At 36.9% G+C, this 16,234-nt stretch overlaps 1 protein-coding gene across 1 annotated transcript in view; it reads right to left on the reverse strand.

Moving 5' to 3' along the window:
* Positions 1-2,507: 2,507 nt before the first annotated feature.
* HACD4 (3-hydroxyacyl-CoA dehydratase 4) overlaps positions 2,508-16,234 on the reverse strand; it is a 37,809-nt gene continuing 24,082 nt past the window's right edge. Inside the window, exons 6-7 of the mRNA XM_036434176.2 lie at positions 5,374-5,499; positions 2,508-4,677 (exon numbers count right to left, since the gene is read on the reverse strand). Of these exons, the coding sequence (XP_036290069.1) occupies positions 4,595-4,677; positions 5,374-5,499 (209 nt within the window). The 3' untranslated portion in view covers positions 2,508-4,594. The remainder of the gene's footprint in view (positions 4,678-5,373; positions 5,500-16,234) is intronic.

Consider the following 16,234-nt stretch of genomic DNA (forward strand, 5'->3'; position numbering starts at 1 on the left):
GTTCTCTAGAAACCACAAGTCTGCTTTTTTAGACCAGAAGTTGTACAAACTATATTCAAAAGGAAGTTTCTTTGCAGACCATCTTCTGTTAGTTTTTGAAATAATAAATTGCCAAGACCAATAGTATGCTGGGATGGATTAACAAATTAACGTGTGGGGTTAAAGCCAGGTGTCTCAGAAATACCCACCACCCTGGTTCTTGTTCTGGTTCTTGCTAGGAGCAGATGTCGGGATTCATGTACGTGCCTGAACTCTTTGTGTTTATTCGTAATGTAATGCTCCATGGTAACTAATAGGCTGTGACTAACCTCTTTTTTTTTTTTTTTTAAAGTTAATTGCCAGGGTTAACTTTTCTCAGGTTAATTGTATGAAGAATAAGACTTTGTTAAGGGCTCAACTAGTATCTTGAAATAACTTAGTTGCTTTGAAAGTAAGTAGTTTTAGGTTTTTGGTAAATTGCTGTTTTAGAAGAGAAATCAGAACATTTGGTTAAGAGGACGGGCCTTCTTTAAAGCTCGAGTTGTAGGCCTCATCTCTGATCAGTTTGTATCTCTGACACAAACCAGCCTATTCTTTTTACACGCATGTGTGTATGTGTATATGTGTGTTTATAAATATTGAATCCATGTGTGTTTATAAATATTGAATCCAGAGAGGAAAGGAAAGGGAGAGAGAGATAAAAACATCAATTATGAGAATCATTCATTGGCTGTCTCCTACATGCCTCCTACTTGGGATCAAGCCCACAACCCAAGCATGTGCCCTGACCGGGAATTGAACCAGGGAATCAAACCAGTGACCTCCTGGTTCATAGGTCGACGCCCAGTCACTGAGCCCCACCAGCATGGCGAAACCAGCCAATTCTTAGCTGCAGGCATTCCACCTGGAACCACGGGACTGAACGCAGATGGGACGGTTCACATCCCTCAACTCCCGCGTGGAAACCCCCACAGCATCACCTTCACGTGTAAATGTATCATCGTTGCCCTGGCCTAGGACAAGGTAATATGTTCTTATATTTCCTGGAAGGAAATACTTTATTCAGAATCTGGAAGTTCTTTTTAAATGTGTGACGTATCGTTAAGTGCTTAAGTTGGCATGTAATGGATTAATCTTCACAAACAGCACTTCTTAATTGCAGTTTAGAAAGTCATTCAGTACTTTTCAAACTGAGGGAACTGGTGAAGGGACATCCAGCTAAATGAATGAATATGAAAATGGCAGTGATGGCTCCCTGACTTAGGTTTTTCCTTTAATCCAGGAAATAAAACCAACTTCACGAAGCATTGGTAGGGGGTTAAAAGAAAGAATACAAAAATGTGTTTTATAAATTGCTGCCCCTTTTACATGTTTCACTGAAAACAAATAGCAGTTGTGATGCTTCAGTGCAGGCCTGAAGGTACTAAATGTTGGAGCAGGATTTCAAATCCAGGCCAGTCCAACTCCGGACTGCATCTCCCTCCCAGGACCCCACAGGCCAGCTGAATACCACAATGTGAGTACACAATGGGCACCTGTGTGTATCTCGTGAATTAAGGGATATTTTTTATGAATTGATTTTCATATAGAATTGACTAATCTTGTCATATTTAAAATGCCAGCTACTTGCCGAAACCGGTTTGGCTCAGTGGTGGAACCTCGGTCTGTGGACTGAAGGGTCCTGGGTTCGATTTCCGGTCAAGGGCATGTACACTGGTTGCGGGCACATCCCCGGTAGGGGGTGTGCAGGAGGCAGCTGATAGATGTTTCTCTCTCATCGACATTTCTAGCTCTCTATCCCTCTCTGTAAAAAAATCAATAAAATATATTAAAAATAAAAATAAAATGCCAGCTACCCTTTTAATAATTCTTATTTAATATGTTTAAAAACTAGATAAGCATAAGAACAAAAATGAATGTTAGCCTGAGTTGGCGTTGCTAAGCGGTTAGAGTACAGTGAAGGGTCTAGTTCAGTTCCTGGTCAAGGGCACATACCTGGTTTGCCGGTTCGCTCCCTGCCCCTGGCCGAGGAGTGTGTGGGAGGCAACCAGTCTGTCTCTCCCCCTCCTCCTCACCTTCCTTCCACTCTGAAAAAAATATCCTCAGGTGGGGATTAACAAAAATGAATGTCATCTCAGTTTTAAAAACAGAACATTGTATGTTGACTTTAAATAAAAGTCAACATGCTAATAGCTATTTAAATAGTTATTAGCAGTTTTCTGTCCAAAGCTAAATACATTAGACTCAAAAGTAGTGGTTCTCAAACAGCAGCGTGTGATGGGGTCTGTCAAAATGCATGTTCCTGGGCCATTCCCAATGGCTCTGATTCCGCATATCTTTAGTGGGAGCCCAGGAATCTGCATTCCAAATCTGGTTAACTGTGACCATTGCTCCCTGAATTACTTCGAATAAATGACCTAGAGAAAAGTGCCAAGTCAAAATTAGCATATCCCTCAGGTCCAGAAGAAGAAAGTAAAGTGACCGAAAACCAAAATAATGTTTCAAAGCAAAAATAAATGAGAGGAAAATGGGAAAGGAAAGGTCATTTTTATTTAAATCACTTCAATACTTTAGCACAATGAAATAAAATGTAACTGTGGTCTTTGCGCGTAAATTTTAAGTGCACGTTTTTTCAGAGAAACATTTAAACTTGATGTTCTAGCTACTTCAGAAACAGATTCTTTTGTGTGACAATTTGCTCTTCAGAGGCAGAGTATGATATAGTAAAACAGAAATTACCAACTTTCTTAGGGACTTTAGTGAGCTGTGGTACCTTAGTGAGCTGTGGTACCTTCTTTAATACAAACTTGGAAAAGATTTTATCGTGTTGACCTATGATTGGTACATTGTTGGCACAATATGTTTCTTGAGTGTACATAGGCATGTGTACACAGCCGACTCACTCTACTAAGGTGACCTGTTTATTGAATCAAAAGCTAAGACCAGAATAGCAGTGCTTTTTGACAAGCATACTATAGTAAAATAAAACTGAACGAAGATATTGGGAAGAAGTGTTCTTTGTTCTGTATACAACTACTTTGATAAAGGAAAAGCTCAGGACTCTGATATTAGACACTGTTGTTTAGAACTTTGGAGTTTCAAATGCCAAGTATATTACTCAAAGAAAGTTCATTTAGAAGTTATATCTTATGCTTTGAAAATATCTAATGGTTCTTATATTAGAGAAGCGCTTTCACCACACTGAACAAAATACAATAGAGATTTGATGGACACAGAGTTAAAATAGCCAAAGAAATAAATTTCTCAATCTTGGTAACAGCCAATTAATTAGATGGTTACGCTCTTGGTTTCTTAACCTGGGGAACATGAATTTAAGGATGCTTTCTTCTTCCACTAATCTCTAGTGAAATTCAGTATAATATAAGCAACCACAATAATACTAACATTTGTGACAATGTCACCATAGAAAATTACAGAATTTTTTGTTACAATTGCTGCACATATCTCAAATTGTCAATCCTTATTCTGTTTCAAAATTACCATAATTATAATTTTACTTCTGTTTCTTTTTGGTCTAATATTTTAAGAAGTAGGAAGGTTCTTCAGGTAATTTGCTTTTAAAAAATTAAAGTTATATATAGTTTCTCTAGTTCTTGTTTTAGTGATTCTAGATGAATATTTCAGCAATGTATGTGGCCATTTTTATTGGGAGGGAGCTAGACTAAGTCACCTCCAGTTGCACACTAAGGGAGTATTTGCACAGTAACTTTTTTTTAATTTAGAAGTAAAATAAGCACCTTTAAAAGCAAAATGTTGCTTTTTAAAAAGGGTAATCTTAATACTTAAAATTCTAAATATGACATTAAATTTATAGTTTCTTTGATTTATTTATGGTGTAAAATTAATTTTTTTAATTACATTTTTACTACCTGGTTTTTATGTAACAAAATATTTAGTACCCTTTTTATATAGTTGCTGGACAATACGATTCTATAATTATTTCAAGAAAAGTGAATAATATACCAGTGATTCAGAAATTATTCCATTAATCAGTTATTCATATATATTATAAATCTTCAAAGAAAGGATCAATTTTCAAAACTATACTAGTAAGTGATGACTTATAACATTAGAGTAATTAATAGTAGTTCAATAATACATGATTTGAAACATGACTGGTTCTTAATTTTCTTAGCTTTTATCTCAATGTAAGGAATGTGGGGAGTTATTTTCCTTTTCTAAGTGTTTCTGACCAGTGTTACCTCTGGGAACAGTGACGTGTACAAACTGTGACTGTGGACCCTGCAGACCATCCCTCACAGCGCTCCCTCCTGCAGACTTGCTGCTACCGGGGAATTCTGAAGTGAAAAGAAACCAAAGTTGTTAAAACTACATCTCACGTTAGTTGAATCTATTTCTCATTACCCTTACAGGAAAGTATCAGGCTTCAGACAATATAAACTTGTCTAAATCCACAGCTTTGGAGAAGCAGGTTGTTCAGAGTCTGTTTGAAAACATGACGTGAGAGAACCACAGGCTGCCGGGAGGAGGTCACGTGATGGGTTTCTGTCTCACACTCCGTCTTCCCCGCTTCCTGCGGTGTGTCTGCAGCGGAGTCCTCGGCCTTTGTCCTTACGTCACAGCAGCATGCTGCTCACAGGTTCTTCTTTTTAATGGGAAAGACTCTGAGGAAGTCTCTTCTTTCTGAGTAAAGATGGCTGTAGATAAAATACATGCCTATCGTGAAGAAGGAAATGGTAAAAGTAAGAAGACTGATTAGTCATTTCTTTGGCACAAACCATAGTTTTAAAATACAGGTAGAGCGCTGCCTGGAGGCCGGGGCTCAGACCGCTGTCAGGAGAGATTCTCAGAAGGAAAGGAAAGCAAACCCCTTCCATCTCTCCGATTTTTTATTGAAAGAATTCCTTTTTCCCTTTCTTCAAGGGAAGCTCTCTCCACCTCTCCTAATGGTTCACATTTGTCTTCTCTCTTGTGTGTGGCTCATATATACTTGACAGTTGTTACCTTGTAGCAATAATCACTGTTCTTGGGGATTTGTGATGGTTAGAGCTGGGGAAGCTAAAATTTAATAATGGAAGTCTTTTTCCCCATTTCCTGGGAAATTGACCAAGTTTTTGTTGTATACATTTTTCTTACTTGCTAGGAAAGAAACGAACAGATAACTAAATAAATGGAAAAATCAGAAATAGGACTGCTTATTTTTTACTTCTATATTTCATATCTAATGTAGTTTCATTTTCTGCTAGTAAAACTGTTCTGGTTCGTTTGATCTTGAAAAAAAAATTAGTATAATTTTGTAGGTGCTTTACTAACAAGGTCTAACTCATTGTGTCAGGCTTCCTCTCAGCTCTTTCCCATGTGTGTAGACCTTTCTGTTGAGGGTGATGGCAGCACAAAACAAACGCCACTTACCTATAAAGAGCATCATGAGGTATATTTTCAGCACATAGGGGAAGTAGATGGATAGGTCAAAGGGCAGCTTTGTGGAGTAAGTGCCGAATGACTCAAAATAAGGCAGCGACTGGTAGACGGCAAATGCTGTTTAAAGAAAAAAGAGGGCATCGTGGAGGTTTCTCTGCTTAGCTTGCTTTAGAAATATGCATGTACAGGTAGATGTGTCTGCACATGAAAGGATATTTTGAATGTGATGACTGCTGAATGTTATAGCTAAAGCTACAGTTTGATGTTCAAATACACTGAATGATTAAACTGGCAAGGCCATGACAGCAGTGTGACTTGTTGAATTTTTGTCCATCATATATTGAATAGAGATTGTTTACAAAGTTCTCTCAAAATACCTGTCCCTTTAGCCACAAATAGGGGACAAAATGAACAGACAAAAACTGCTGCATATGTTTTCCTCGTTGAGTTTCGCAACACACGTTAGTATAGTAGAGATTCTAGAAAGTTCTGCAATAAAGTAACTGGTTTCAGAAGCAGGTCCAAGATGGCCTCATAAGAGGCTAAGCTCACCCGCTCCCATTTAGAACAGTTTCCCCTGAGAGTCAGCTGAGGGCCAATGGCACAACTTCTGCAGACCAAGTGAGAGAGAGACCACAGAGAGAAGGTAGGAGGAACCAGTGAGCACCAGTTTGTTTCCCTGCACTTGGACAGTGGGTGGGAGTCCTGGGCTGCTTTAGCAATCCCAGACATCCCTTTCGAGCTAGCTCCAGCAGGAATAGAAGGGTGCCGTGTGCAGGGCAAATCTGGTAAATACTGCTGGGCACTGCTACATGCAACCACTGTGTTTGGGAGCCTCATATACATGTGTAGCCCAGAGAAAGTAGAGCTAGCCAAGCATTACAGAGCCTGCAGGCAGGGCTGCCCTGCCTGGAGAATGTTCAGAACTAGCAGGCATTGCAGCACTAGCACATATGGTTGTGCTTCCAAAATCATTCTATAAAACCAGCATTTATTAAAACCAGACAAAAAAACATTACAGACCAATATCCCTGATGAAATGCATACAAAAATTCTCAAAATATTAGCAAACCAAATTCAATAATAATAAAAAGATTATACACCATGATCAAGTGGGGTTTATACCAGGAGTGAAAGGTTTAATAAAACTAAAGATAAGTCATATGATTGTCAATAAATGGACGTTGGATTTTGTCAAAGTGGGTATAGAAAGGCTATACAGGACAAGGCCATAGCTATCATAAATGACTGAAAAATCTAGGATCAGAATAAAAGACAAGGGTGCCCACTCTCACCACTGTTATTCAATATAGTATGGGAAGTCCTAGCAATCTGACAAGAAAAGGAAATAAAAGGCCTCCAAGTTGGAAAGAAAGAAAATTACTTACAGATGACATGATACTGTATAGAAAACCCTAAAGAATCCATTGAAAAATAGAATGAAGTAGCAGGACACAAAATTAATGTACATAAATTTGTTTCTATGCATTAATAACAATCAGAAGGAGAAATTTAAAAATCTATTCGCTAGTGATGCTCCATATCACTAGTTATAAAGGAAATGAAAGTCAAAACTCCAATGAGATGCCCCCTCATACCTGTTAGAAATAACAAGTGTTAGAGATGGAGAAAGGAAAATTTATATACTGCTGGTGGGAATGTAAATTGGTACAGCCACTATAGAAAACAATATGATGGTTCCTAAAAGAAATTTATAGCTACCATATCAATCCCTCTTCTGGGAAGCTACCTGAAATTTTTGAAAATATTTATAACCTGTCTTTAACCTTTGGCATCTTGTTAATGAATGTACCCCTACATTCATTGCAGCATTATTCACAATAGTCAAGACAGGTAAACAACCTAAGTGTCCTTCAATGAATAATTAGATAAAGAAGATATGATTCAGCTGAAACCGGTTTGGCTCAATAGCTAGAGTGTCGGCCTGCGGACTGAAAGGTCCTGGGTTCGATTCCGGTCAAGGGCATGTACCTTGGTTGCAAGCACATCCCCAGCGTGGGGTGTGCAGGAGGCAGCTGATCAATATTACTCTTCGATATTTCTAACTCTCTATCCCTTTCCCTTCCTTTCTGTAAAAAATCAAAATATTTTTAAAGAAGATATGGTACATTTATACAATGGAATAGTATTCATTCATAGAAAGTGAAATACTACCATTTGTGACAATGATGGATCTTGAGAATATTATGCTAAGTGAAAAACTCAGTCATAAAAATGACAGGAAACATGATTTACTCATTTGTAAGATATAAAAAAAGCCATACTCATAGATACAGATAACAGAATGGTAGTTACCAGAAGTGGGGGAGGAGGGATGACAAAGTGAGTAAATTGGGTCAAATATATGGTAATGGAAAGAGGCTAAACTTGGGGGTGGTGAGCACACAATAGAGTATACAGATGTCATTATAAAGTTGTACACCCAAAATCTATATGAAGTTATTAATCAATGTAACTCCAATTAATTAAGAATAAAAACGAAAGTGTCAGCCAAAATGAGGAGACAGAGAAACTTAACTGGAAAAACTGAAGAAAACTCCAGTAATGGTACTAAATTAAATGGAGATGAGCCATATACCAGATCAAGAGAATTTCAACAAAAAGATTTAAAAAAATGTTTTTAAAGTATCATTTAGAGCTGAAGAAAGTAATAAGTGAAATGAAAACTAGACTAGAACAAATAAACATCAGATTAGATGAAGCAGAGGATCTGAGCTACCTGAAAGACAAGTTAGTAGAAATACCCAATCAGAAGATCTAAAAAATTTTAGAAAATGAGGATAGTTTAAGTGACTTCTGGGACAGCATAGAGCACAACATTCACATCATAAGGTTCTCAGAAGGAGAAGGGAGAGACATGGGGATTGAAAACCTACTTGAAGAAATGGTAAAAAATTTCATTCATCTGGTGAAGGAAATATACACAGTCCAGGAAGCACAGGAAGCACAAAAAGTCACAAGCAAGATGAAATCAAAGAGGCTGACACCAAGATAAATCATGATTAAAATGCCAAAGGTTAGCCCTAGCTGATTTGATTCAGTGGCTGGAAAGTCAGCCTGAAGGGTCCTGAGTTCGACTCCAGTCAAAGGGCACATGCCCAGGTTGCAGGTTTGATACTTAGTAGGGGACATGCAGGAGGCAGCTGATCCCCGATGTTTCTCTCTCTCCCTGTCCCTCTCTGAAATCAATAAAAATTAACAAGATGCCAAAGGTTAAAGATAGAATTTTAACAGTACCAAGAGCTCCCACAGGAAAACTAGAAGATTTTTCAATAGACTTTTCAGGCCTGAAGGAAATAGCATAAAACATTCAAAGTGAGAGAGGACAATTTACAACCAAGATTACTCAGCAAGGTTATAATTTAGAATTGAAAGAGAGAGAACATTTCCCAGACAAACAAAAGCTAAAGGATTTCATCACTACTAAACCAATATTATAAGAAATATTAAAGGAACTTATTTAAATAGAAAAGGTCAAAACTAAAAAGAAAATACATGAAAAAAAAATATCTCACAAAGACAAATACTTAGTAAAGGTAGTGGATCAACCTATTATAAAGCTAGTATGAAGATTAAAGGCAAAAGTAGGAATAATATGCATGAATACAATAATAAATTAAGGGATACACAGAAACACATATAAAAGAGGTAAATGACAAAACAAATGAAGTATCAGGGGAAAAAATGTTATTTAGAATGTGTTCTAAAAGCAACCATCAGCTTAAAGCATCCTGTTCTATATGAAGCACATGGTAACTATAAACCAAAAATCTATGAGATATACAACAAATAGAAAAGAATCCAAACAAATACTATGCAAAGTCATAAATACATAAAAGAAGAGAGCAGGAGGGGAAGAACCACAAAAAACAATCAAAAATTTAATAAAATGCAATAATTACATACCTGTCAATAATTACTTTAAATGTAAATTGACTAAATGCTTTAGTCAAAAGACATTAGGTAGCTGAATAGATAAAATAAGACCTACACATATGCTTCCATACTTCAGATCAAAAGACACACAGAGATTAAAGAAATGGAAAATGATATTTCATACAAATGGAAATTTTAAGAGCTGGGGTAGCAATATTTATGTCAGATAAAATAGACTCAAAGGCTATAATAAGGGACAAAGAACATTTTATAATGATAAATGGATCAATCCAACAAGAGAACATAACTCAAACATCTACACACCCATGTAGGTGTATCTAAATATATAATGCACATATTGTCAGACATAAAGGGAGAGATCCACAGTAATACAATAATAGCACCTCACATCAATGGGTAGATAACCCAGACAAAAATCCACAAGGAAAGTGATCTGAATAAAACATTAGAATGGATTAACTTAATAGATATTTATAGGACATTTCATTCAAAAATAGCAGAATATACATTCTTTTCAAGTGCAGTGGAACACTTTCTAGAATAGGCCACAAACCAAGTCTCAATAAATTTAAGAAGTAGAAATCCCATCAAGCATCTTCTCTGATCGAAACAGTATGAAATTAGGAATCAGTAACAAGAAGAAAATTAGAGGGGGGAGGACCCACAAACACATGGAGGCTAAACAACATACTACTAAATAAATGAGTTAACAATGAGATCAAGTTAGGAAATCAAAAGGTGGCTTAAAACAAATGAGAATGCAAACACATGACCAAAAATGGGACACAGCAAAAGCAGTTTTAAAAGAGTGATTCATACATCTACTTAAAGAAACAAAAAAATCTCAAATAATCTAACCTTAACAAAGCCCAAAATGAACAGAAGGAAAATATCAATAATAAAAATCAAAGGGAAAATAAATGAACAAAAAAAAAAAAACCACACACACACACACAATAGAAAAAATCAATGAAACCAACAGCAAGTTCTTTGAAAAGTAAAATTGATAAACCTTTCACCAGACTCATCAAGAAAAAAAAAAGAGGGCCCAAATAAATACAATTAGAAATGAAAGAGAAATCACAACAGAAATATAAGGAATTATAAGAAAATGCTGAAAACAATTATATGCTAACTAATTGGACAATCTAGAAAACATGGATAAATTCCTAGAAACACACAACCTTTTAAGACTGAATCAGGAAGAAATAGGAAATCTGAATAGACCAATTGCTAATAACAAAAATGAATTAATAAAAATAACACACCAATAAACAAAAGTCTGGGCCAGATGGCTTCACACATGAGTTCTACCAAATATTCAAAGAACAATTAATCTCTGTCCTCAAACTATTACAAAAAAATTGAAGAGGGAAAGCTCCCAAACTTATTTATGAGGCCAGCATTACCCAGATACCAAAGACAACACAAGAAAGTAAAATTTCAGGCCAATATCCCTGATGAATTTAGCTGTAAAAATCCTCAACACAATGCTAGCAAATCAAATCTGGCAATACATTAAAAAGACTATCCATCATGATCAAGTGGGATTTATTCCTGGGATGGAAAGCTGGTTCAGTATCTGCAAATCAATTAGCATGGCACAAACTAAATGAAGGGTAAAATACAATCATATTGATAGATGCAGAAAAAGCATTTGACAAAATCCAACAACCAATCATGATTAAAAACTCAGCAGAGTAGCTATAGAGGAAATGTACCTCAACATAATCAAAGCCACCATATAGAACAAACTATAGCTAACATCATAGTCAATAGTGAAAAGCTGAAATCTTTTTAGCTCAGGACTAAAACAAGGATGTCCACTTTCACCTCTTCTATTTGAAACAGTATTGCAAATCCTAGCCACACAATCAGCCAAAAAAAAAAAAAAAAAAGGCATCCAAATTGGAAAGGAAGAAGTAAAACTCATTATTTGCACAATACCTGGTACTATATATTCTAGTAGACAACTATAAAGAATTCATTAAAAAAAAAAAACTATTAGAATAAGTAAATTCAGTGAAGTTGCAGGATACAAGATGGATATTCAAAAATTGATTGCATTTTATACACCAATATCAAACTATCAAAGAAAAATTAAGAAAACAACCCCATTTACTATTGCATCAAAAAGAATAAAATATCTAGGAATAAATTTAACCAGGGATGTAAAAGATTTGTACTCATAAAACTATAAAACATTGCTCAAAGGAATTGAAGAATACACAAATGGAAGCATATACCATGTTCATGGATAGGAATAATTAACATAGTTAAAATGTCCATATCACCCAAAGCAATCTGTAGATTTTATACAATCCTTATCAAAATACCAATGAAAATTTTCACATGAATAGAAGAAATAATCCTAAAATTTATATGGAACCAACAAAGACCCCAAATAGCCAAAGCAATGTTGAGAAAGAAGAACAAAGTTGAAGGTATCACACTACCTGATAGCAAACTATACCACAAGATTATCGTGATCAAACAGCATGATACTGGCATAAAAATAGACATATAAATCAATGCAATAAAATAGCCCAGAAATAAGTCTATGCTTAGTATATGGTCAATTAGCATACAGCAAAGGAGGCAATAATTTACAATGGGATAAAGACAGTCTCTTTAATAAATGATGGAGGAAACTGGACAGACAAGTGTACAATATTAACTAGACCACTTTCTTACATCATATACAAAAATAAAATGAATTAATGTTTTAACTATAAGTCCTGAAACCATAGAACTCCTAGAAGAAAACATAGGCAATAAACTCTTTGACATTGGCCTTAGCAATATTTTTTTTTAAGATATGTCTTCTAGGGCAAAGACAACAAAAAGAAAGAATAAATAGGACTAAATTAAGCTAATAAGCTTCTGCATTGCAAAGGAAACCAACAACAAAACTAAAGGGCAACCTACTAAATGTGAGAAGATATTTGCAAATGATATATCTGATAAGGGTTAATACCCACAATATATAAAGACCTCATACACCTTAACATAAAAAAATAGTTCATTTGTTGGTAGAAGCCATTCTGTCCTTTTACTTTGCATCCCTCTGATAAATAGTGAGTTGGAGCATTTTTTTTCATATCAATCTTGTTCATCTGTATGTCCTCTTTGAAGAAGTGTCTATCTAGGTCCTTTGCCCATTGTTTAATTGGATTACTTGTCTTCCGTTTAAGTTGTATGAGTTCTTTATATATTTTAGAAATTAAACCCTTATCGGATGTATCATTGACAAAAATATTTTCTCCCATATAGTGGGCTTTTTTCCATTTAGTTGATGGTTTCTTTTGCTGTGCAGAAGCTTTTTATTTGGATGTAATACCATTTGTTTATTTTCTCCTTTAGTTTCCTTTGCCCTCAGAGATATCTCAGCAATTGTATTGCTAAGAGAGATGTCTAAGACTTTGCTACCTATGGTTTCTTCTAGGATTTGCATGGTTTCACAACTTATGGCAAGGATGTGGAGAAAAGAAACCCCTAGTACACTCCTGGTGGGAATGCAGACAATAGAAAGCAGGATGGAGTTTCTTCAAGAAATTAAAAATAGCTCTAGCTGGTTTGGCTCAGTAGATAGAGCATTGGTCTGCAGACTGAAGGGTCCCAGGTTCGATTCCAGCCAAGGGCACATGCCTAGGTTGTGGGCTCAATCCCCAGTGAGGGGCATGTAGGAGGCAGCCGATCAATGATTCTCTCTCATCATTGATGTTTCTATCTGTCTTTCCCTCTCCCTTCCTCTCTAAAATTAATAGATATATTTTTTAAAAAGAAATTAAAAATGAAACTGCCATTTGACCCAGTGATCCCACTTCTAGGAAGATATCCTAAGAAATTCAAAACACCAATGATAATTAATATATGCACCCCAATGTTCATAGCAGCACTATATACAATAGCTAAGATCAGGAAACAGCCCACTTGCCCATAAGTAAATGAGTAGATAAAAAAGTTATGATACACTCATACCATGGAATACTATGCATTAGTAAAAAAGGAGCTCTTATGCTTTGAGACAGTATGGAGGGACATGGAGAGTATTATGCTAAGTGAAATAAGCCAATTAGAGAAACATAAGTATCACATGATCTTACTCATATGTGGAATCTAATGACGAAAAAAAACTGATGAAGCATGCAACAGACTGACAAATTTCAGAGGGGAGAAGGGAAGAGGCTAACCAAAGAATTTATATGCATGTATGCATAACCCATGGACACAGACAATAATGTGGTCAGTGAAGGCAGGAGGCGGAGGCACGGGGGAGTAGTGAGAGATAAAGAGGCATCACGGGGTGAGGGGAAGGGGACATCTGTAATACTTTCAACAATAAACATAATTTTAAAAAAAATTCCATTTAAAAACGGGCAGAGAACACGTATAGACACTTCTCTGAAGAGGGCATGCAAATGGCCAATAGTTACATGAAATGATGCACAACATCACTAATCATAAGGGAAATGCCAATGAAAACCTCAATGAGATACCACCTTGTGCCTGTCAGACTGGCTGTTACCAAATCAGCAAACAGGTGTTGGCAAGGATGTGGAGAAAATGAAACCCAGGTGCACTATTGGTGGGACTTCAAATTTGTGCAGCCACTATGGAAAACAGCATGGAGGCTCCTCAAAAAATTAAAAATAGACTTAATACTCAGCAATTACACTTTCTAGTATGTATCCAAAGAAATCCAAAACACTAATTCAAAGATAGATGCACCCCTATGTTCATTGCAGCAATAATTTCAATAGCCAAGTTGGAAGCAACCTGGGCGTCCATCAATAGACAAATGAATAAAGACTTATATATATATATATATATATATATATATATATATATATATGACATAAAAAGAATGAAAACTTGCCTTTTGCAACAACATAAATAGATCTAAATAAGAGAGAATTAGCTAAGTCACATAAGTCAGAGAAAAACAAATACTGTATGATTTCACTTACATATGGAATCTAAAAGACAAAATAAATAAAACAGGAGGGGAAAAGATGGTGACCGGCAGGAAGGTAGGGAGGGAGAGTGTGTGAGCAAGTGAGGGAGTGATAGAGGGGGTGTGTGTGTGTGTGTGAGAGAGAGAGAGAGAAATAGGGACAGTTAGACCAGTGTTTTTCAACCTTTTTTGGGCAAAGGCACACTTGTTTCATGAAAAAAATCACGAGGCACACCACTATTAGAAAATGTTAAAAATTTTAACTCTGTGCCTATATTGACTATATATAAAGTAATTCTCTTGAATAGGAATCAAATAAACACAAAGAAAGTATTTTATAATTACTTTATTATGAAATATTAAGTAAACAAAATAGTGAAAAATTATAAAATTCTTGTCTTGTCTGCACCTACGGCACACCAGGCAACATCTCGCGGCACACTACTGTGCCGCGGAACAGCGGCTGAAAAACGCTGAGTTAGACCCTGAAGTTCTCCCAGGGGCTCCCAATCCAGGCAGTCTTAAACAGCAAAACCCTGCTGCCATTACAAACACTATGGGGAGGACACCGGTGGCACAGAGACCACATCATCTTGAAGAACAGAACTGCTTGAGACTAGAATCCTAGCCTCGTCACCACCCAATCTGGTCTCAGAAGCAAACCAGGACACTACAGCTGCTCTGGTAGAAGACCTGCCACCCAGCTGCAGACCCATAGACCCTGGGACCTCCACAGGGTACTCAGCTTGACAGCAGTAAGTACAAACCCTCCGCAGCAGGGTAACTTCGGTGCCAGGGCCCCTCAAAGTGTGTCAGAACTCAGTGCCAGCAAACTCACCACCAAGACATGCACATTTCCAAAGGGCAGGCAGCCTGAGCCCATATGTCCACGGGGTCCTCTGGGAAGCCCCTGCTGGGTGTGATTCTGTACAGACAAGGATGTGCTGCCCTGCAGCAGAAACTCTGAAACATCTCTTTCTGAATAACTGCCCACATTCACCCTAGCTGCTTAACCTCAGTGTCGGGACCCTTCAGAGCTCATCGGAGCTCTGTGCCTGCAAACACACCTCCACAGAAGTGAATTTCCATCAGGCAGGCACCCTGAGCCCATCTATACACAGGGCGCCTGGTGGGAGCCACTGTGAGCTCCCCCAACAAACGGTTCCTGGGTGCCACTGTGAGTCCCCCCCTGGACACGCATGACTTCAACTAAGAGTGCAAGACAGCAAACATTGGGACACTCCCCTCCATAGCTGCCGACTTCTAGACACTGCAATAGTGCCTCTCAAGCTTGCAGGCCTACATCAAGAGAACCCACATAGCTCAAGTAGGAAGCTACACTAGATTACCAAGAGAACTGAGAGATTACACCAGTAGCACCATCCCCAAAAGAACCTGGGTAGCAAAGCAAGCAGATTTACAACTAAAACATTGCAGGAAAACATGAGAAGACAAAAGCAATCCCCAAAGGAAAGAAAAAGAGGAATTACCAGAAAGGGAGTTAAATGAAATTATGGCTAGCAGCTTATCAGGGAAAGAATTCAGAGTAATGGTTATAAGGATGTTTAAATGAATGGATAACAAATACACACAACTCAATGAGAATTATAAGGAGCCGAATGAGAACGTCACCAGCATGAAAAAGAACCAAGAGGAGATGAAAAATGACATAACTGCAATAAAGAACACAATGGAAGGCCTAAACAGTAGACTAGAAGAGTCTATGGACCACATCAGTGAATAAGAAGACAAAGTAGTAAAAAAAAAAAAAAAAAAAAAAAAAAAAACAAAAAAAAAAAACCTCACAAACGCAGCAGCAACTAAAAAAAAAAAACTTAAAAAGCAAGAGGAGAGCATAAGGGAGCTTTGGGAAAACACAAAATGAAACAATATTTGCTTAATAGGGATACCAGAAGGAAGAGAAGTGATAAAAAATTTGTTTGAAGAAATAATGACAGAAAACTTCCCTGATATTGG

This window comes from Pipistrellus kuhlii, unplaced genomic scaffold (assembly GCF_014108245.1).
Source record: "Pipistrellus kuhlii isolate mPipKuh1 unplaced genomic scaffold, mPipKuh1.p scaffold_m20_p_12, whole genome shotgun sequence".
NCBI lineage: Eukaryota > Metazoa > Chordata > Mammalia > Chiroptera > Vespertilionidae > Pipistrellus > Pipistrellus kuhlii.